The 21,147-nt window shown below is 58.3% G+C and overlaps 1 protein-coding gene across 2 annotated transcripts in view; it reads right to left on the reverse strand.

Moving 5' to 3' along the window:
- Nucleotides 1-445: 445 nt before the first annotated feature.
- PRUNE1 (prune exopolyphosphatase 1) overlaps nt 446-21,147 on the reverse strand; it is a 29,696-nt gene continuing 8,994 nt past the window's right edge. For both annotated transcript variants that reach the window (XM_077319891.1, XM_077319899.1), the window contains exons 4-8: nt 20,699-20,883; nt 19,046-19,204; nt 18,470-18,564; nt 17,333-17,491; nt 446-2,258 (exon numbers count right to left, since the gene is read on the reverse strand). In XM_077319891.1, coding sequence (XP_077176006.1) covers nt 1,794-2,258; nt 17,333-17,491; nt 18,470-18,564; nt 19,046-19,204; nt 20,699-20,883 — 1,063 coding nt within the window. In that variant the 3' untranslated portion in view covers nt 446-1,793. The remainder of the gene's footprint in view (nt 2,259-17,332; nt 17,492-18,469; nt 18,565-19,045; nt 19,205-20,698; nt 20,884-21,147) is intronic.

The following is a 21,147-nucleotide window of genomic DNA, read 5'->3' on the forward strand; positions in this document are numbered from 1 at the left end:
CTCTCCTCTGCCCCCTCTTCATTTTGGCTGCATCCCTTTTGAATGGAGGCCTCCAGAGTGCATCCTGTTCAGGTCTGTTTTCAGACTGCTGGTTGCTTCCACAGTAGGGTTGCCATCTCTGGGATGGGAAATACCTGGAGACTTTGGGGGTGGAGCTGGGAAAGGTCAGGGATTGGGGCAGGAAGGGACCTCAGTGGGGTACAATGCTAGGAAGTCCCCCCTCCCAAGCTGCCATTTTCTCCAGGGGAACTGCTCTACGTCGCCTGGAGATGAGCAATAAAACAAGCAGATCTCCAGGTCCCACCTGGAGGCTGGCATCCCTACGCTCGAGTCAACCGCACTGTCTGCTAAACATCCTTTTGATGTTCTCGACTCACTTTGCAGAATCCACCTAGAGATCTAGTGAGAAAGACCAACCACAAATAACGCAAATCAGTCAATTGAGTGTTTTGTCAAACAGAACCTATATTTAAGGAAGAGGGTTTTTAACCTTCGGACAAGTGGACTGAATTAATTTTGAGGTTCATTTAGTTTGGAGGCGCAGTCTTGAATCAAGTCCGGGCTTCATGCGGCCCACCGGCCTGGCTTTTCCGGCCAGTTTCCAGGGAAGCCTTCCGATCCGAGGGCTGTGGGGCATAGTTCCTTGACTTCCTTCTCTTCGTGGCCCAGTGCGTCTTTCTAAACCGTGCGCGCATGCACACATATGGACGCCCTGCACTCCGTCTTCACCTCCAAACGCGGCTGGAGAAAGCCCTCCGACAGCCCTCCGACAAATATCCACTTGTCCCAGCTGGGCTCGGACACGTGCCGACCCCTCGTGGACGCAAACAGTGCGCGGCACAGGACCCCGCACAATTTATTGCCGAATCAGGAGGAACCCCAAATAATGACCCCACACTGCAACGACACACATGCACAAGCAGAGGGTTCGGTTTCACGACTCTATCCCCCTCCCCCAAAAACCGTTCATGCAACAGGGGACAGGTTCTGTGTCCTTTCGGGGTAGTTAATGCGCGTGCCACGCGCCTCCTCAAAGGACAGCGATTCCCAGGGTCCCCGCATCCAGCGGGGAGGAGAAAGAATGAGTGACTAGTGAAGAAATTGGGCGTTTTTCCTGGCACCAAAATGCTCTTTTGTGATCAAGCACACCCCCGGGGGCAAGCGCAAGAGGCAGCCGCATGTCCCGAGTTCTAAGTAGGCCGTTTCCGAATAACTTCCACTCTCTTTTCCAACGTCTCTCTCTCTCTTGCTTTGCTCTGCAGCGTTTGGGATCAACGTGGGAGGAAGCATGGAAAACTGAAAGGGCCTCTCCTGCCTGCACCTTCCGTGGAACCCTCTCGCCCTCCCATCTGCGGATCGTTGCCCCAATGTCGCTATTCCCCACCCCGACTCCCCCCTGCGCTGCGGTCGCCCTCGACAGCAAGAGCTGTCTAGGTCACCATCAAGGGGGGTCGCCAGAACCGGGGTAGCCCAGGATGTTTTAGGGCCAATATGTTGAAAGCCCCGAGACCAGGGACGGCTGATGGGCTTCTGTTACTCCGAAGTAGACTCCTCCCCGTTTATATTCCCACCCACCCCTCCGAAATAAACCCCCAGGCTGCTTTGAGCGACCCCTGGCACGTGACACCAAGGACCACATCCAGAAATGCACTGTGTGTTTAATCTCTTCGCACACACACACACACATCCCGTGTGTTTAATCTCTTTGCACACTCACACTCACACTCACACGCACACTTGCTCCAGGCCCCGGGCCTGGCTGGAAAGATCCCCTGAAATCAGAGCTGCTGGCCTCACTTCTTCTCGGGGCTGTCCTCGCAGGAGCGGGCCACGGCGATCCGGTTGAACTTCTCGAAGACGGCCTCCGCGGAGAGCTTGGGCAGGCCCTGGTCGAGGGGGCACTCGTCCACCAGGCTGTTCATGGGCGTGGGGGGCAAGAGGGCGTCTTCGTCTCCTAAGAGGTCGTCCCCCAAGCGCTGGGCTTTGGGGGCATCCTTCCGGCCTGCTGCACCCCTCTCCGGAGGGCGGCTATCGGTGCCGCTGGGGGACGCCTCCACGGGCTCGGCTCGGGTCTTGCGGCACGGCTGCATGGTGCCGCCACGGCCCCAATCCCTCAGGAAGTCTCTGACGATGGGGAGAACTTTCTTCCGAGAGGCAGTGGCGTTGCCCTGGGCGTAGGCGTGGATAGTCGGGTGCGGGCTCTCCAGCGGGGACAGATGGAGAGAGGGGTTGCTAGAGGCCTCCAAGCTCTGGCACACCTGTGGGGAGACAAGATTAAAAAAAAAAAAAAAAGACATCCGGGGTTTCAGTGTTACCGGTGTGTTTCACAGGAGGAAGTAACATATTCCCTTTCCCCCCCGGTATGCTGTGAGTGTAAAAATTCAGCTTCCTTGTAGTTTTAAGGGGTTCTCATCCTAAATGACTTAAGAGTATGGAAAAGGTCCTTCGAGAACAGCCACCCAGCGGGAAGGACATAAACAGGGCACGAAAACTACAGTCATCCAGCCTCGTTAATCCATTTTCTCACAACAACCTCGTGAGGGAGGCCAGGTGGAGACATTGTGACAGGCCCAGGTCAGCCAGTGAGTTTCCATGGTCGAAGTGGGGACTAGAATCCTAGTCGCCCGGGGTCCTAGGGTCGCCCAGGGTACTTCACTCTGTCCGCACTGGCTAGTGTTCAGGGCTACATTGCCCCTGCTGCTGGAGGTTCTATCTGTCGATACAGACCGCAATTTCACAAGAAATTTCACGTGAAGTCAGCGCAAAGTAGGGATGGGGGAGAATCATAGAATCATTGAGTTGGAAGGGACCTCCTGAGTCATCTAATCCAACCCCCTGCACTATGCAGGACACTCCCAACCCTCTCACTCACCCACTGTCACCTGCCACCCCCTTGAGCCTTCACAGCCTCTCCATCAGATGGCTCCATCAGATGGCCTCTCCATCAGATGGCCTCTCCATCAGATGGCCTTCACAGCCTCTCCATCAGATGGCTCTCCAGCCTCTGTTTAGAAATCTCCAAAGATGGAGAACCCACCACCTCCTGAGGAAGCCTGTTCCACTGAGGAACCGCTCTGACTGTCAGGAACTTCTTCCAGAGGTTTAGATGGAATTTCTTTTGCATTTATTTCATCCCATTTGTTCTTGTCTGTCCCTCCGGGGCAAGAGAGAACAACTCTGCTCCATCCTCTACATGGCACCCTTTTAAATACTTGAAGGTGGCTATCAGATCCCCTCTCAGTCATCTCCTCTCCAGTCTAAAAAGACCAAGCTCCCCCAACCTTTCCTCATACCTCTTGGTCTCCAGACCCCTCGCCATCTTTGTTGCTCTCCTCTGGACACGCTCCAGTTTGTCTACATCCCTCTTCAACTGGGGTGCCCAAAACTGAACACAGTAAGTGGGTTCGAGTCTCATCTCAGGCGCAGACAAACATTTGCGTGCCCTTGAGCATTTCGGCCCGTCCGCTGTCCATCGCCGGCGCCCTGAATTGCTGGAGAACTGGTGACCAGCATCCCAGGCCTAAAGCGGAGGCCAAAAGGGAGCTTTCAGGCTCCGTGTAAATTAAAGGTTGTTGGGAAGTGGTAAATAGGAGGAGGAAGAAAAACATGAATCACCCGCAGCTAAAAATAGCTTTGGTTCTGAAACCCCCATGCCCACACGGCACAAAACTCACCATCCCGGGGAGGGGGGGAAAGAAAGAAAACTGAAAAGCAAGCAAAGCAGCCAGAGCCCTAAACGGCACGGATACAAAGGCCGGCTTGTACGTGTGATGGCGCAGAGGGGGGCCCAATGAATGCACCGTGGAGAGGACCGGATTTGAACGCAGAGCAGCCCTGATGGAATGAACCCCGTGCAGGTCCAATGAGACACCTCTAGCAGCTCCCCCCCAGGACAACTGGCATTCAGAGGTAGACTGCCCCTGAACCTGGAGGCTCCATTAAGGGATTGTGCCTAATGGCTAGGCAGCAAATCTGGACGTCAACATCCCACAGATCTAAACCACACCAAACTGGATTGCTGCGGCCGAATCAGCCTAATTTATTCAGGGCACGCCAGTCAACTACGGAGGGGCACAAAATTCCCTCTTTGTGTTTTAAAAATGTGGGACAGTTCATCGCCTCCCTGGGAGGGACCGGCCAGGCTTTCCCTTGGCAGAAATTTTCCAACACGGGCGGGGCTCCTTGGGAAAGCTCTACCTCTGGAACTTCCCCTAAAGACAACTGGCATTGAGAGGTAGACTGCCCCTGAACCTGGAGGCTCCATTAAGAGATCATGCCTAATGGCTAGGCAGCAAAAACTGGTATAACCGCCCTACACACACACACACAGGAGTAGACGACACCGAACGAATTATGCAAACCCGAATCGCTTTAGAACAAACCCACAGGATCCAACCTTAAACCCTTCCTCCCGCCTCTCCTGGCCAGACAGCTCTCCACGGGTTCTTGCCACCCACCTGGCGGGGAGAGGTGTCTGCACCCAATTCTGGGGTCTGGCGAGCGGTGGCGGGAAGCCAGAGGGTCCCCCTTCCCCGGTTCTCTTTGGCACCCGAGGCTCGGCGGTTCCTCCTGCCTTTTTTTAGCCCTTCCGAGAGATGCAAGTCAGCCGAGGACAGAAGCAGCACGCGCCAGGCCTAGCCCGCCCTGGACTGTGACTCACGGCCCTCCCGGGGGCTTGGCGTGTCTGCCACGGCTGCTGCTGCAACTCCGGGAAGGGACCAAACCGGCAGCAGGATGAGCTGCGGGGGAATCCGAAACACAGGAAACGATTCGGAGAAAAGGGAGAAGAGGCTGCCTTCCGTGTGGGACGGGGAAGCGCCCGTTCGGCTGGGATCCAAACATCCTTGGAGAGGGACAGCTGAGCTCTGGGAGGGACCCCTGGGATGAGGAAGGGAGCTCAGGGGCCAGTCTAACCACCCTCGCAGGACTGTTTTGTTTATTTAATTTAACGTTGGGAGGGCCCCAAAAGGGCTAATCATGCAGGAGCTCTGGTTTTCTTGAAGGAAAACGTCTTCTCTCCTCATTCCCGAGGAAGTCATTTTGACTAGCCCCCCCCCTACAGCTGGCTACCCCCCCAGCCCCCAGTCAGGGGAGGCCCACCCCGAGACGTGGCCAAGCAGTTCAAGGGACACAGGTTCAAACACACACCCCGCCCCCACTGCGAGGAAATTTACTGATAAACCTTGCGCCAGAAAACGCCTCAGCTTCTCGGCCTATCTACCTCGCAGGGATGTCGTGAGAAAATGCTGCCATACTGAGCTCCTTGAAGGAAGATGTGGAAACGCATGATAGTTCCATGTTCCCCTATCCTGTGGGCTCTTCACAAGTTTTCGGTTGTCCGGGGCAGTCGGCAGCAGCTCAGATCCTGGGGTGGGTTCAAAGGACCCTGACCGTTCTCACATAGTCCTGAATTTGGCCCAGTCCTTCTCTTTCAGCCTAGCCCACCTCACAAGGTTGTTGTGAGGATAAATAATCAATAATAAGGCAGCGTTTAGGGACTTCTTCAGAAGGCCTGAGAAGGCTTGAGAAACAGGAGAATCCAGGCCCTGGCCAGTGACTCTGCTGACCACTGAGGGGTCTCCCCGGGAAGCTCCTTCCTTCCTTCCCTCCCTGCGGTGCCACCCCCAAGAAGGCTCTGCAAGGCTGGGCGCAAGAACCCCCACATTTATTTATATATTTCATTCCTACCCCTCCTTTCTCCACAGCAGCAACCCAAAGCAGCTTCCATCGTCCTTCCCCCCTCCCCTATATTTTTATCCTCGCAACGCCCTCCTGTGTGTGCGGTCCCACGTCCTTCGCCGCTACACCGAGGCTGAAAGTTGGCCTTCCCTGGACGATTTTGAGAGGAAGTCCAGCTTCTTCTGCTCCTGCCGCCGAGAGGCGGGAGAGCAGAGAGCCGGTGCCTGAGTGCAGAATACCGACCCACGTCGTCCCCAGAGATCCACAGTGGCGGGAACGGCCGGCAGCAGCCCAGATCTTGCAGCTGCCGCAGGCGGAGAGAGAGCCCGAGGCCAAAGGGTTCCCTTCCCACAGGCCCTAACAAACGCCCTCATTGGTATTCATGGCAAGGGGGCAGAGCGAGGCAATCCTTCCGGCCACCCATAATGGCAGGGCGCTCCGAGGCCAGGAAGGAAGACGCTGTGGGGTCCCGGGGGATGCAATGGCTGCCAACTGGGACTTTAAAAAGTATTCTTGTCTTTTCCGGAATTCTTTTCCTTGAAAGCTCACGGGGCGGGGGACGGAGCCACGCAAAACGTGAATGGTGGTGCTCTGCACACCCAAAACGCTTTCGAGATATGGGGTGGAGGGTCCCTGGCCTTTCTGAGCCTGTGGACGCCTTTGGGGTTCTGACACCGAGGGGTGGGCACAGCTGTGAAGCCCCAGGGGAGGAGGGGAGAAGAGGGGCCATTAACGTAAATGAGAAAGAGGAGCGAGAGAGAATAAAACCGACCCTGGGGTGATGGCTGAGGAAGTAGCGTTATTTTAACCTGCACAGGCAATCTCCAGCGGCCGATCGGAAGCCCTGCTGGGTCACGAGACCCACCTGGCCCCACCGCTTTTCTCTACCCGAAGGAGGCTCAAAGCGGCTTCCATTCGGCTTCCCTTTCCTCTCCCCACAACAGACACCCTGTGAGGGGGGGGGGGGAGGCTGAGGGAGTCCTGAGATTACTGAAGAAGAAGAGTTGGTTCTTATATGCCGCTTTTCTCTACCCGAAGGAGTCTCAAAGGGGCTTCCATCTGCCTTCCCTTTCCTCTCCCCACAACAGACACCCTGTGAGGGAGGGAAGGCTGAGAGAGCCCTGAGATTACTGAAGAAGAAGAAGAGTTGGTTCTTATATGCCGCTTTTCTCTCCCCAAAAGAGTCTCAAAGCGGCTTACAATTGCCTTTCCTTTCCTCTCCCCACAACAGACACCCTGTGAGGGAGGGGAGACTGACGGAGTCCTGAGATTACTGAAGAAGAAGAAGAAGAGTTGGTTCTTAGATGCCGCTTTTCTCTACCCGAAGGAGTCTCAAAGTGGCTTACAATTGCCTTTCCTTTCCTCTCCCCACAACAGACACCCTGTGAGGGAGGGGAGACTGATGGAGTCCTGAGATTACTGAAGAAGAAGAAGAAGAGTTGGTTCTTAGATGCCGCTTTTCTCTACCCGAAGGAGTCTCAAAGTGGCTTACAATTGCCTTTCCTTTCCTCTCCCCACAACAGACACCCTGTGAGGGAGGGGAGGCTGAGAGAAACAAATAAATCCATAATTTATTTATTTGTTCTTAAAATTATATATCACCCTTCCTGAAAGCCAGCTTGGGGTGCTTAACAACATAAGGTAAACAGAGTTAAGAAGCACCTGGTTTTATTGTTTACCTGGTTGTATTGTCAATGGACTTGTATTAATTGTTTTAAACAATAAAACCAGGTGCTCCTTAACCATGGCACCAGGCTGGCTGTCAGCAGTCACTGGCAGGGTAAGAATTCTCCCCCCTCGGGGCCTGCCCCCTTTTCAACAATCCTACCAGCTCCACCAGACTCCCGTCCAGGGAACAATGAAAACAAATTCGCAGAATCAAGAGCTAGCACGGTCTCATCATTAAAGCCTCGGGCAGGAATCTGGAAGACCCAGATTCCAATCCCCGCCAAGGTGTTCTGGGTGGGCTTGGGCCAGACACACCCTCGCAGCTTCACCCGCCTCGCAAGGAGGTTGTGAGAATAAAAGCAGGTGGGGAGAATGCTGTAAGAAGGGAAGGAAACAGGTACACGAGGGGTCACACCCTGCAAAACAGTGACGGGGAGGGCGAAATTTCCACCTGGGGGCTACTGCCACAAAACCCAGCCCGCCAAAGCACCATCACGAACAAAAGTTCAAGAATTTACTTATTCTCATTTGAAGCCAAATCTTCCCCGTCATACCCAGTTCTGGGTTGGGAGATCCCGAGGGGGGGGGGCTCTGGGGGGCAGCCTGCGGAGCGTGGGGCTTGGGGAGGACACTGGGGCACAAGGCCATTGACTCTACTTTCCGAAGCAGCTGTTTTCTCCCGGGGAACTGATCTCTACAATCTGGAGATCCATTATAAAAGCAGGGGGATCTCCAGGTCCCGCCTGGAGGGTGGCGACCCTACCAACCAGGGGGTCTATGCAAAAAAACTCAACTAAACAAAACACAACACCCTCCATTTCATAAACCCAATAGGCCGCAGAGTCAACTCCAGCTGGCAAGGATAGATTTGGGGGGGGGGGGCTTTTTTTGGAAACTGTCCATCCCTTCGTGATTTGTAAATACATTTTCAGGAGTTAAATCATTGAATACGGCTAAATAAAGACACTTCTGTTGTGTGCCCCCCCTTTTTTTTTTGCAAAAATGCAGTAACAAAACTGCACCCTTCTATCTTTCGTCTCTATATTTGAAAAAGCCCTTCGGAGCGAAATATTTCCTCTGCCCCCTTCACAGAGGAAGAGTTTCAGGGGGCAGAAGGACATAATAACCCCAATATAAAGACCACCTGGCAGCACCACCCTGCCAAACTCCAAAGCCTTCCAAAACACATTTCTTGGGGTGCCTATTTTTGTTTTAAAAAATACTATTTTAGCAGAGGTTTGAGCTCACTTTATTTTTCAGTTTATTTAATTTATTTATTTTGGCACCTTGGTTCCAGAAAGGCCACTCTGGAAGAATCACTCATTTTCAAATTTCCAAGTCCTGCCCAAAATAATATGCAGCACCTGTGATCCGGGAGAGATTCGGACACGGTAGATATTGTAAGCAGCTGTAGACCCCCACCCACCCCCCGTAGCCCCTCCACCCAAACTGTTTCTCTGCTTCTCCCAGACGGGACCCCACCCATGCTGGTAAAAGCCCCTCTGGTCCCCGAGGTCCTTAGCTGAAATGACCTGGGTGATTTAATCTTGCGGGGAAACACTAAGGACTGGAAACTTGGTGGTTTTCACATGGCACAAAACAGGTTCTTCTAGAAACCTGCCACGCTCTGGGGAAACACAAACGCAGGCCGGAGCTAGCTAGACACGCCCCACCTTAAAAAGAACAGGAATTATGCTAGCAAGAGAGAATGAACAGGTCTGGTATCAGCTAGCTTCCAGCCCAGTTCTCCCTTAGGGAGCAACACGATACTTTGGGGGGGGGGGTGTCTGCTTTCAGGAGTCACAGTGCCGTCCGCCCGATCAGCAAGAATCCAGGGGGGACAGCAAGCAGGGACGGGAACGGAGAAAGAATGCGCATGGCAAGCATCTTGTCTGGTTTGTAGCCTCGGCGCGGGGAGGGGGAAAGGACAACAAGCAGGAATTGGGTCTGCAGACGTGAGAAAAAGACCCCCGCCCAGCTGGGGAGGGGGAGCGAAACGAGCCAAAGGCGCCCGCCACTCACCTGCCATCCCCGGGGCCGGCTGGAGACCCTCGCCCGTCATCCGGCTGCAGCTCCGGCGTCCTTGTCCTGCCCGCCCGCCCCCCTTCTTCCGCTCCTCCGCCTGGCTGGCTGCGATCTCCGAAACCTTTGACCGTGGTTAATGAATGATGAGTGAGCCAGCGAGCCAGAGGACGTCTTGGGGGGAGAAGGGAGTGTGGCGAAGGGCGGGGGGCCGCCTGCGTGAGCATCTCTCTCCACGCTGGGGCTCTGGAAAGCGATGGAGCCGGAGCGGCTCCGGGCACATGGGTGGAGGGTGCGCAGTGCTCCTTTCCTGGACATCACTGGGGATCCCTCGAGGGGGGGGGGAGATAAAGGGGGTGCAGGATCGGATCTTCCAGGGGGAAGAGACTGTCGGGACAGACCAGAGGGCTGTAGAGGAGGGATCCGCTTCCCCTCTGTGAGGGATAAACACACCAGCGGTCCCCACCATGGGGACAGAGGGGAGCCTCCATATTCAGGGGCAGTCAACCTCGGAAACCCAGGGCCAGGAGGCAACAACAAAGGAAGGCCTGGGGCTCAATGCCCTCTTGTTGGTTGGCCGCTGAGTGAGACAGGATGCCGGACTAGATGGACAGCCGCTCGGACCCCGCAGGGCCCTTCTGAGATTCTTATGAACGCTGAAAATCTTGTCCCCGAAATTTCAACTCCAGCGCCAACTCCGGAGACAGCCTTAGGGCCTCGCTCTTCAGCCTGCTCAACCCCGCCACTGCTGCACGGGCCTAAGGATTCCGGCCTACCTTGCAGAGTTGTTGTGAGGATTGCAGTGCCCCGTAAGGGTGGTGAGGAACACAAGCGACCGGCAGAAAGGACAACAGGAGGCAAAATATTGCGACGGAAGAAAACCCGTCCTTTCTGCATTCCCGATCGATAGGGAAGCTTGGGCGAAAGCCAAAACGCATTTATCTGGTAAACTGTGTGTATTAATTGGGCTTCCAACCTCCAGGTGAGGCCTGGAGATCTCCTGGGATCACAGCTGCTCTCCAGACTAGAGAGATCAGCCCCCCTGAAGAAAAGGCTGCTTTGGGGGGGGGCGCTAGGGCATTACGCCCCACTGAGGTCAGACCCCCTCCCCAAAGCCCACGCCCTCCAGGCCCCACCCTCCAAATCCTTTTGAATTTCCCCTCCTGGAGTTGGCAACCTTATAATAGCACATCAGTTCTTGCAGATATGGACTTTGACTTAGCATCAGGGAAGGCTTCTTGCATTGAGATAAGGAAACAATTTAAATAAAATATATATTCAAGTAATTCCTGGAAAGAAGTTCTCAATCCATTTTAAAGGGTCTTTGTTTTTTGTTTTTTTTAAGAAAGAGCACCGAACTGTCATTTAAGAATATTTAAGCTTTGGAAAGCTTTTAAAACCTGGAAAAAGATCAAACATGGAGGCTGTGCAATCCGCATTTAAAAAACTGAGGATCCCTGTTTAACACGAGCCGGCAAAACTTCCATGGGGAATGAGAAGAGCCCTGCCCAGGGAGGGTCCCTCCAGTCCAGCCTCCCGTCTCCCCCAGGGGCCAGCCAGTTCCTCTGCAGGGCCAGCCACAGGGCAGAGAGGCCGAGGCCTTCCCCTGAGAAGACCCTCAGAAGAGCCCTGCTGGGTCAGGCCAGGAAGGTCCCTCCAGTCCAGCCTCCTGTCTCCCCCAGGGGCCAGCCAGTTCCTCCGCAGGGCCAACCACAGGGCAGAGAGGCCGAGGCCTTCCCCTGAGAAGACCCTCAGAAGAGCCCTGCTGGGTCAGGCCAGGGAGGGTCCCTCCAGTCCAGCCTCCCGTCTCACCCAGGGGCCAGCCAGTTCCTCTGCAGGGCCAGCCACAGGGCAGAGAGGCCGAGGCCTTCCCCTGAGAAGACCCTCAGAAGAGCCCTGCTGGGTCAGGCCAGGAAGGTCCCTCCAGTCCAGCCTCCTGTCTCCCCCAGGGGCCAGCCAGTTCCTCCGCAGGGCCAACCACAGGGCAGAGAGGCCGAGGCCTTCCCCTGAGAAGACCCTCAGAAGAGCCCTGCTGGGTCAGGCCAGGGAGGGTCCCTCCAGTCCAGCCTCCCGTCTCACCCAGGGGCCAGCCAGTTCCTCTGCAGGGCCAGCCACAGGGCAGAGAGGCCGAGGCCTTCCCCTGAGAAGACCCTCAGAAGAGCCCTGCTGGGTCAGGCCAGGGAGGGTCCCTCCAGTCCAGCCTCCCGTCTCCCCCAGGGGCCAGCCAGTTCCTCTGCAGGGCCAGCCACAGGGCAGAGAGGCCGAGGCCTTCCCCTGAGAAGACCCTCAGAAGAGCCATGCTGGGTCAGGCCAGGGAGGGTCCCTCCAGTCCAGCCTCCCGTCTCACCCAGGGGCCAGCCAGTTCCTCTGCAGGGCCAGCCACAGGGCAGAGAGGCCGAGGCCTTCCCCTGAGAAGACCCTCAGAAGAGCCCTGCTGGGTCAGGCGAGGGAGGGTCCCTCCAGTCCAGCCTCCCGTCTCACCCAGGGGCCAGCCAGTTCCTCTGCAGGGCCAGCCACAGGGCAGGGAGGCCGAGGCCTTCCCCTGAGAAGACCCTCAGAAGAGCCCTGCTGGGTCAGGCCAGGGAGGGTCCCTCCAGTCCAGCCTCCCGTCTCACCCAGGGGCCAGCCAGGTCCTCTGCAGGGCCAGCCACAGGGCAGAGAGGCCGAGGCCTTCCCCTGAGTAGACCCTCAGAAGAGCCCTGCTGGGTCAGGCCAGGGAGGGTCCCTCCAGTCCAGCCTCCCGTCTCACCCAGGGGCCAGCCAGTTCCTCTGCAGGGCCAGCCACAGGGCAGGGAGGCCGAGGCCTTCCCCTGAGAAGACCCTCAGAAGAGCCCTGCTGGGTCAGGCCAGGGAGGGTCCCTCCAGTCCAGCCTCCCGTCTCACCCAGGGGCCAGCCAGTTCCTCTGCAGGGCCAGCCACAGGGCAGAGAGGCCGAGGCCTTCCCCTGAGAAGACCCTCAGAAGAGCCCTGCTGGGTCAGGCCAGGGAGGGTCCCTCCAGTCCAGCCTCCCGTCTCACCCAGGGGCCAGCCAGTTCCTCTGCAGGGCCAGCCACAGGGCAGAGAGGCCGAGGCCTTCCCCTGAGAAGACCCTCAGAAGAGCCCTGCTGGGTCAGGCCAGGGAGGGTCCCTCCAGTCCAGCCTCCCGTCTCACCCAGGGGCCAGCCAGTTCCTCTACAGGGCCAGCCACAGGGCAGAGAGGCCGAGGCCTTCCCCTGAGAAGACCCTCAGAAGAGCCCTGCTGGGTCAGGCCAGGGAGGGTCCCTCCAGTCCAGCCTCCCGTCTCACCCAGCGGCCAGCCAGTTCCTCTGCAGGGCCAGCCACAGGGCAGAGAGGCCGAGGCCTTCCCCTGAGTAGACCCTCAGAAGAGCCCTGCTGGGTCAGGCCAGGGAGGGTCCCTCCAGTCCAGCCTCCCGTCTCACCCAGGGGCCAGCCAGTTCCTCTGCAGGGCCAGCCACAGGGCAGGGAGGCCGAGGCCTTCCCCTGAGAAGACCCTCAGAAGAGCCCTGCTGGGTCAGGCCAGGGAGGGTCCCTCCAGTCCAGCCTCCCGTCTCACCCAGCGGCCAGCCAGTTCCTCTGCAGGGCCAGCCACAGGGCAGAGAGGCCGAGGCCTTCCCCTGAGTAGACCCTCAGAAGAGCCCTGCTGGGTCAGGCCAGGGAGGGTCCCTCCAGTCCAGCCTCCCGTCTCACCCAGGGGCCAGCCAGTTCCTCTGCAGGGCCAGCCACAGGGCAGAGAGGCCGAGGCCTTCCCCTGAGAAGACCCTCAGAAGAGCCCTGCTGGGTCAGGCCAGGGAGGGTCCCTCCAGTCCAGCCTCCCGTCTCACCCAGGGGCCAGCCAGTTCCTCTGCAGGGCCAGCCACAGGGCAGAGAGGCCGAGGCCTTCCCCTGAGAAGACCCTCAGAAGAGCCCTGCTGGGTCAGGCCAGGGAGGGTCCCTCCAGTCCAGCCTCCCGTCTCCCCCAGGGGCCAGCCAGTTCCTCTGCAGGGCCAGCCACAGGGCAGAGAGGCCGAGGCCTTCCCCTGAGAAGACCCTCAGAAGAGCCCTGCTGGGTCAGGCCAGGGAGGGTCCCTCCAGTCCAGCCTCCCGTCTCCCCCAGGGGCCAGCCAGTTCCTCTGCAGGGCCAGCCACAGGGCAGGGAGGCCGAGGCCTTCCCCTGAGAAGACCCTCAGAAGAGCCCTGCTGGGACAGGCCAGGGAGGGTCCCTCCAGTCCAGCCTCCCGTCTCACCCAGGGGCCAGCCAGTTCCTCTGCAGGGCCAGCCACAGGGCAGAGAGGCCGAGGCCTTCCCCTGAGAAGACCCTCAGAAGAGCCCTGCTGGGTCAGGCCAGGGAGGGTCCCTCCAGTCCAGCCTCCCGTCTCACCCAGGGGCCAGCCAGTTCCTCTGCAGGGCCAGCCACAGGGCAGGGAGGCCGAGGCCTTCCCCTGAGAAGACCCTCAGAAGAGCCCTGCTGGGTCAGGCCAGGGAGGGTCCCTCCAGTCCAGCCTCCCGTCTCCCCCAGGGGCCAGCCAGTTCCTCTGCAGGGCCAGCCACAGGGCAGAGAGGCCGAGGCCTTCCCCTGAGAAGACCCTCAGAAGAGCCCTGCTGGGTCAGGCCAGGGAGGGTCCCTCCAGTCCAGCCTCCCGTCTCCCCCAGGGGCCAGCCAGTTCCTCTGCAGGGCCAGCCACAGGGCAGAGAGGCCGAGGCCTTCCCCTGAGAAGACCCTCAGAAGAGCCCTGCTGGGTCAGGCCAGGGAGGGTCCCTCCAGTCCAGCCTCCCGTCTCACCCAGGGGCCAGCCAGTTCCTCTGCAGGGCCAGCCACAGGGCAGGGAGGCCGAGGCCTTCCCCTGAGAAGACCCTCAGAAGAGCCCTGCTGGGTCAGGCCAGGGAGGGTCCCTCCAGTCCAGCCTCCCGTCTCCCCCAGGGGCCAGCCAGTTCCTCTGCAGGGCCAGCCACACGGCAGAGAGGCTGAGGCCTTCTCCTGAGAAGACCCTCAGAAGAGCCCTGCTGGGTCAGGCCAGGGAGGGTCCCTCCAGTCCAGCCTCCCGTCTCCCCCAGGGGCCAGCCAGTTCCTCTGCAGGGCCAGCCACAGGGCAGAGAGGCCGAGGCCTTCCCCTGAGAAGACCCTCAGAAGAGCCCTGCTGGGTCAGGCCAGGGAGGGTCCCTCCAGTCCAGCCTCCCGTCTCACCCAGGGGCCAGCCAGTTCCTCTGCAGGGCCAGCCACAGGGCAGAGAGGCCGAGGCCTTCCCCTGAGAAGACCCTCAGAAGAGCCCTGCTGGGTCAGGCCAGGGAGGGCCCATCCAGTCCAGCCTCCCGTCTCACCCAGGGGCCAGCCAGTTCCTCTGCAGGGCCAGCCACACGGCAGAGAGGCCGAGGCCTTCCCCTGAGAAGATCCTCAGAAGAGCCCTGCTGGGTCAGGCCAGGGAGGGTCCCTCAAGTCCAGCCTCCCGTCTCACCCAGGGGCCAGCCAGTTCCTCTGCAGGGCCAGCCACAGGGCAGAGAGACCGAGGCCTTCCCCTGAGAAGACCCTCAGAAGAGCCCTGCTGGGTCAGGCCAGGGAGGGTCCCTCCAGTCCAGCCTCCCGTCTCCCCCAGGGGCCAGCCAGTTCCTCTGCAGGGCCAGCCACAGGGCAGAGAGGCCGAGGCCTTCCCCTGAGAAGACCCTCAGGAGAGCCCTGCTGGGTCAGGCCAGGGAGGGTCCCTCCAGTCCAGCCTCCCCTCTCCCCCAGGGGCCAGCCAGTTCCTCTGCAGGGCCAGCCACAGGGCAGAGAGGCCGAAGCCTTCCCCTGAGAAGACCCTCAGAAGAGCCCTGCTGGGTCAGGCCAGGGAGGGTCCCTCCAGTCCAGCCTCCCGTCTCACCCAGGGGCCAGCCAGTTCCTCTGCAGGGCCAGCCACAGGGCAGAGAGGCCGAAGCCTTCCCCTGAGAAGACCCTCAGAAGAGCCCTGCTGGGTCAGGCCAGGGAGGGTCCCTCCAGTCCAGCCTCCCGTCTCACCCAGGGGCCAGCCAGTTCCTCTGCAGGGCCAGCCACAGGGCAGAGAGGCCGAAGCCTTCCCCTGAGAAGACCCTCAGAAGAGCCCTGCTGGGTCAGGCCAGGGAGGGTCCCTCCAGTCCAGCCTCCCGTCTCACCCAGGAGCCAGCCAGTTCCTCTGCAGGGCCAGCCACAGGGCAGAGAGGCCGAGGCCTTCCCCTGAGAAGACCCTCAGAATGAGCCCTGCTGGGTCAGGCCAGGGAGGGTCCCTCCAGTCCAGCCTCCCGTCTCACCCAGGGGCCAGCCAGCTCCTCTGCAGGGCCAGCCACAGGGCAGAGAGGCCGAGGCCTTCCCCTGAGAAGACCCTCAGAAGAGCCCTGCTGGGTAGGCCAGGGAGGGTCCCTCCAGTCCAGCCCTCCCGTCTCACCCAGGGGCCAGCCAGTTCCTCTGCAGGGCCAGCCACAGGGCAGAGAGGCCGAGGCCTTCCCCTGAGAAGACCCTCAGAAGAGCCCTGCTGGGTCAGGCCAGGGAGGGTCCCTCCAGTCCAGCCTCCCGTCTCACCCTGGGGCCAGTCAGTTCCTCTGCAGGGCCAGCCACAGGGCAGAGAGGACGAGGCCTTCCCCTGAGAAGACCCTCAGAAGAGCCCTGCTGGGTCAGGCCAGGGAGGGTCCCTCCAGTCCAGCCTCCCGTCTCACCCAGGGGCCAGCCAGTTCCTCTGCAGGGCCAGCCACAGGGCAGAGAGGCTGAGGCCTTCCCCTGAGAAGACCCTCAGAAGAGCCCTGCTGGCTCAGGCCAGGGAGGGTCCCTCCAGTCCAGCCTCCCGTCTCACCCTGGGGCCAGTCAGTTCCTCTGCAGGGCCAGCCACAGGGCAGAGAGGACGAGGCCTTCCCCTGAGAAGACCCCCAGAAGAGCCCTGCTGGGTCAGGCCAGGGAGGGTCCCTCCAGTCCAGCCTCCCGTCTCACCCAGGGGCCAGCCAGTTCCTCTGCAGGGCAAACAACAGGGCAGAGAGGCCGAGGCCTTCCCCTGAGAAGACCCTCGGAAGAGCCCTGCTGGGTCAGGCCAGGGAGGGTCCCTCCAGTCCAGCCTCCCGTCTCACCCAGGGGCCAGCCAGTCCCTCTGCAAGGCCAGCCACAGGGCAGAGAGGCCGAGGCCTTCCCCTGAGAAGACCCTCAGAAGAGCCCTGCTGGGTAGGCCAGGGAGGGTCCCTCCAGTCCAGCCTCTCGTCTCACCCAGGGGCCAGCCAGTCCCTCTGCAAGGCCAGCCACAGGGCAGAGAGGCCGAGGCCTTCCCCTGAGAAGACCCTCAGAAGAGCCCTGCTGGGTCAGGCCAGGGAGGGTCCCTCCAGTCCAGCCTCCCGTCTCACCCAGGGGCCAGAAGTACAGCCGCTAAATATAGGCATACCTTTCTATGACTTGTGAAGTGGGGTTCTTCAAAGAGAAAGTCAGTCACGGGTGATTGTCATCCCAATGGGGGAGGTATGGGGTCTCACTGCCCACTGTGCCCCTTCATTGTGCCAGTGAGTCTCTCTCTCAGGCACCCTCACCCAGTCCGGAAACGGACAGGACTGGTGAGCACACCTTACAAACTAAACAGGCACCTTAGGATATATCCCAGAATCCTCCACAGTGGAAAAGGGGCTCTGCGACAGGCAGGTGTTCCTCAACAAAAGTATCAAAACAGGAAAGTCTCTGAAGGAGAAATCGCATTTGGATAGGCACTAGCCTAAGATAGCCAGGGACACATTGGAGCCGAGCCGGGACTGAATCAGAGCCAAACTGGAACCAGAATGAGAGCTGAGCCGGAACCAAATAAGAGCCAAGCAGGGACCGAATCGGGGCCGAACCAGGACCGAATCGGAGCCGAACCAGGACCGAATCGGAGCCGAGCTGAGCCCCGAATCAGAACTGAGCCAGGACCACATCAGAGCCGAGGGCTCTTGGGAGGAATTTAGTAACTGCCCAGAAATCTCAACAGTTTCTGGGGAAATCCTTGTCTCTCCTTTCCCGCAAGACTCGGCTTACCGCTGTCCGGAGCGTCCCTTGCTGGCTGTACACTGCGAGTTGCCGGAAGGGCTCGTTCCTCTCGTTGAAGGAGATGGCCATCACAACCAGGGCGTCGTAGCCTCTCTGTTGGCAGAAGGCACGCAAATCCTCTTCTACCGCTGGACGGCGCAAGAAGTCCTGAATGGAAACATTATGCATGGACGACATACACAAGGGAACCCTCCGGCCAGGGCGCATTTCGGGTGCCCCCACAAGCGGAAGCTAACTTAGGTGGCAACCTGAGACAGGGCCTTTTGGGTGGTGGCTCTGAAACTTTAGGACCAAGGGAAATTCAGGTGTCTCCGTTGCCTTCGGCCAGCGGAGAAAAGCTTTGGGGTTTTGTTCGCCATTCCCCCATTAGCTGTTACCAGTCCTCCTCCCTGGTTCTGTGTATCCCATATTTATATGTTTTAATTGAATTTTTCAAATATTTTACAGAGGCTCCACTTCCATGCTGTCTTAATGTATCAAAAGAGGGATTCCCCACCTCTTTGAGCCTGCAGGCACACTGAGAATTTTGAGAAGGGGGAGGTGAACGCCACCCCAATAATGGCTTCCACCAGAGGCGGAGCCAAACAGAACACCTTGCGTCTTGCGCTTCCGGGAAAGAAGAGAAGCCCGAGGGTGGAATGGAACTACACACTGGCGAAAATCTAGGCCAGGGGTAGTCGAACTGTGGCCCTCCAGATGTCCATGGACTACAACTCCCATGAGCCCCTGCCAGGGCTCATGGGAGTTGTAGTCCATGGACATCTGGAGGGCTGCAGTTCGACTAACTCTGATCTAGGTACTTACCAGTCCTTCTGATCCTCCAGAGGAAATGTGGGCAGCCAATCAAAAGCAGTATTTTTACCATGGCCCCACCCCCTTCCTGAAATGCCCAGCAGGTGCCCATGTTGGGAATCTGTCTTAAATGTTTCAACATTCACTGCCTTAGGGCCCAATCTGAGTTGAAGGGAGGCTCCAAAGTGTTTCCAATCATTAATCAATCAATCAATAAAACACAACAGCTTTCACAGAGACCTCCGTTGCCCGACAGAACTGCTGTTTCCACCCCAGTGGCTGAAGGTCCAGAAACCAGGCCACAAACACCAGGGACCCACACGTCACACCTACCTGCAAAGTCACATACACAGAGCTCAGCGCGATGACGGCCTCTTTCCCAGAGACGGCTTTGAGGTCTTTCCTCAGCATTTGGTCCGTTGTGAGTCCTGAAAGGGACAGAGAGACCAAGTGTGAGGGAGGGACAATGGCCAGACCTCAAAATCCTTGTCGGAGGAGAAGAAGTGAGGGACATGCTTTAGGATGCTTAGGGCTGATCCTGCGTTGAGCAGGGGGTTGGACTAGATGGCCTGTATGGCCCCTTCCAACTCTATGATTCTATGATTCTATGATCCTAAAGCATCCAAGAAAAGTGCGCATCCAACCTTTGCTTGAAGACTGCCAGTGAGGGGGAGCTCACCACCTCCTTAGGCAGCCTATTCCACTGCAGAACTACTCTGACTGTGAAAAACTTTCTCCTGATATCTAGCCTATATCGTTGTACTTGAAGTTTAAACCCATTACTGCGTGTCCTCTCCTCTGCAGCCAGCAGAAACAGCATCCTGCCCTCCATGCAGCCAGGGAGCTCTAATTTTCCGAGGGGAAGTGGGATATTACCTCTTCTCTGCTCTTTGTCAGACGGGGACGTACCTGAGACATCAAACTTGGCCTTCTGCAGGGCCTCGTAGATGACGCTTCTCGGGGCCAGATCCGGGAACTTCGATTCGAGGAGGCCAGCAAACTGAACATCCTTCGGGGTGACCTTGCCTGCTTCAGGAGCCATGTTGACGCAGTCGAGGACGATGGTGCCTGCGGAGCAAGGAGCAGCATGCAGATCTGAACTGTGTTACTGAGGTTAAGCTGTGGCAATGACTGTCAGGCTGGCTCCGCCTCCAGTGGCAGCCATTTTGTGGCAGCCATTTTGGGGCAGCCATTTTGGGGCTGCAACCATTGTGCTGTGTCAGAATCCCGAATGTTCCTGCAGGCTCAAAAAGGTTGGCTTAACATAGGAAATCTGATATTTTGCACTTTGTTTCAAGACCTGTATTTCTAGTGCTTTGTATTCAGAGGCCGTGGCTCAGGGGCAGAGCCTCTGCTGGGCAGGCAGGAGGTCCCCGGGTCCATCCCAGGCAGCATCTCCAGCTGAAAGGACCAGGCAGGAGGGGATGGGGAAGACCTTTCTCTGCCTGAGACCCTGGAGAGCCCTGGGGAGGGGCCAGAGCTCAGGGGCAGAGCCTCTGCTGGGCAGGCAGGAGGTCCCCGGTTCAATCCCAGGCAGCATCTCCAGCTGAAAGGGCCAGGCAGGAGGGGATGGGGAAGACCTTTCTCTGCCTGAGACCCTGGAGAGCCCTGGGGAGGGGCCAGAGCTCAGGGGCAGAGCCTCTGCTGGGCAGGCAGGAGGTCCCCGGTTCAATCCCAGGCAGCATCTCCAGCTGAAAGGACCAGGCAGGAGGGGATGGGGAAGACCTTTCTCTGCCTGAGACCCTGGAGAGCCCTGGGGAGGGGCCGGACCTCAGGGGCAGAGCCTCTGCTTGGCAGGCAGGAGGTCCCCGGTTCAATCCCAGGCAGCATCTCCAGCTGAAAGGACCAGGCAGGAGGGGATGGGGAAGAGCTTTCTCTGCCTGAGACCCTGGACAGCAGCTGCCAGCCTGAGTAGACAATACTGATTCATCAGACACCTGTGTGCGCGCACATGAAAGCTTATACCTTGAATAAACCTTTGAATTGCTTAAACCCATCCGCTGACCCACGGCCGTTCCGAAAGACTCTCCGCCCGATTCTCCGGAGAGCAGCTTCCCGTCCGAACACACAATACTGACCCTGACTGACCCTTGGGCTGTTCGGGGGGGGGGCAGCTTTGTGCATCTGTGCATTATTAGATGCCTCATTCTCTTGGCTGCATTGACTGACAGAGAGTGTGATACATCCTGAGTCTCCAGGACAAAGCCGGGAATGTAAATACAGTTGAGGAAATAAAGAAATAATTCCCTGGGCAGGAGGATTCGTGAACTTCCTGCTGGCTGGGAAGAACATATATCAGCCTCTGCATTTCCCCCTGCCCTGTGTGGATAAGGAAAGATTGAGACCAGCATAGGTCGCCCCCGTGTCCAAAAGAACACAGAACAGCTGTCTATTCCCCCAGATCAGGGGTAGTCAACCTGTGGTCCTCCAGATGTTCATGGACTACAATTCCCATGAGCCCCTGCCAGCATTCGCTGGCAGGGGCTCATGGGAATTGTAGTCCATGAACATCTGGAGGACCACAGGTTGACTACCCCTGCCCTAGATCATTGCTGGCCTTACCGTGCAGGAGGGCTGCCGTGGTCCGGTCCAAAACCTCAACCGGGTATTGAAAGATCTTCTCCGTCACCAGCGTGGCGCACGACCCCACCAATTCCGACGTGGTTTTGCACGGAGGGCCCCTCTCCCGCTCCAGGGGACGATGGTCGATCACTTCGACGACCGCCTCTTCCAGAGCCGCGTCCCGGCTGCGAAAAAGCAACGGAGGTCGGCAATTGAGATGGGTCACCTCTAAGCCTTGGGTCCTGCGGCCAGAAGGCCCTGCCCTTGCTATGAAGAACCCTGCTGGATCAAGCCAGGGGTCCATCCAGTCTTGCACACTGGTCAACCAGTTCCTCTGGAGGGCCAACAACAGGGCAGGGAGGCTGAGGTCTTCGTAAGAACCTCAGAAGAGCCCTGCTGGGTCAGACCAAGGAAGGTCCATCCAGTCCAGCCTCCCGTCTCCCCCAGGG

Source organism: Paroedura picta, chromosome 1 (genome assembly GCF_049243985.1).
Source record: "Paroedura picta isolate Pp20150507F chromosome 1, Ppicta_v3.0, whole genome shotgun sequence".
NCBI classification, from domain to species: domain Eukaryota; kingdom Metazoa; phylum Chordata; class Lepidosauria; order Squamata; family Gekkonidae; genus Paroedura; species Paroedura picta.